This window comes from Monopterus albus, unplaced genomic scaffold (genome assembly GCF_001952655.1).
Source record: "Monopterus albus unplaced genomic scaffold, M_albus_1.0 scaffold29.1, whole genome shotgun sequence".
Taxonomy (NCBI): Eukaryota; Metazoa; Chordata; class Actinopteri; order Synbranchiformes; family Synbranchidae; genus Monopterus; species Monopterus albus.
In genome coordinates, this window is record NW_018127909.1 from 4019439 (window position 1) to 4020524 (window position 1086).

Genomic DNA, 1086 nt, shown 5'->3' on the forward strand with positions numbered 1-1086 from the left:
CACTGATGCTACCTTAACTCTCAAATGATGCAGCCTTCTTTTTCTCCAGGTGGAGAAATTGACGCTAAACTCAGAGAGTGCCTCACTCATGGCCCAGAATTCTCAGCTGCAGCAGCAGAAGTTGGGGTCAGAAAGTGAACGGGACAGTGCCATACGGGAGCGTGAAGAGCTGCGCAATGTCCACCAGCAGCTATCCCATAACTATGAACGGCTGGCAGCTCTGCGTGAAGCCATGGATTATGAAGCCCTGATGGGCATGCACGGCTGTTTGAAGAATTCCCACCGCACACTGGAGCTGGAGCATTGCACGCTGCAGGACAGGTGGGGGAGAGGAGAGTCGGCCACAGTTGTCAGCTCGTGGTATGAGATCTTTGTGTGTTCGTGTGTGTTTGCACGTGTATTGGTGATATATTAGATACAATAGCCTAATGCAGCAGCGGACCAAGCTTGAAGACCTGGAGAAAGCCCTGAAGGAGGAGCAGATGAGGATGGCACTGGAGAAAGAGCAGCACAGGAGCACTGCTGCTGAATGTTGCAGGTTCCGTGATGAAAAGGACTGGTGAGGTGCCACAAGTGCACACACACTCACTAATCTGCACTTTGACTGATGCATGGATGTGGGGGATAAACATCACTGTACATGTTTTTTTAAGGTTCAACCAGATGTACCGTCAGCTTCTTAAGGACAACGAGTCGCTGACAATGGATCACAAGCAGCTCAAGAGCCAGCTGAATGAGGCCAAGCTGGAGCACACTTGGCTGGAGGCTGACTTTTCTCAGCTCAAAAAGGAGTTTCAGGAGCTGGACATAACCTCCACAAAACTCAGCAGCCAGTGTGAGGTATGGACATCTCCTCTTAACCTTGACACATGGACATCTCTTAACCTTGACACACAATGGAAAAGCTCTCATTAACACTAATAGCCTAATACGTGTTTGTATTGCAGTTTTTTTTCTTGAAAATATGCTTTTTGCTTATATGTATGTATACATGCCTGCTTTTCACTGTGACATTTAGTTGCTGAGCCAGTTGAAAGGTAACCTGGAGGAAGAGAATCACCACCTGCTCAGTCAGATCGAGACCCT

The 1086-nt window shown here is 48.3% G+C and overlaps 1 protein-coding gene across 1 annotated transcript in view; it reads left to right on the top strand.

Moving 5' to 3' along the window:
• LOC109957952 (girdin-like) overlaps window positions 1–1086 on the top strand; it is a 24319-nt gene that overhangs the window by 17444 nt on the left and 5789 nt on the right. The window contains 4 exon segments of the mRNA XM_020596212.1: window positions 50–321; window positions 416–559; window positions 654–840; window positions 1019–1085. Of these exon segments, the coding sequence (XP_020451868.1) occupies window positions 50–321; window positions 416–559; window positions 654–840; window positions 1019–1085 (670 nt within the window).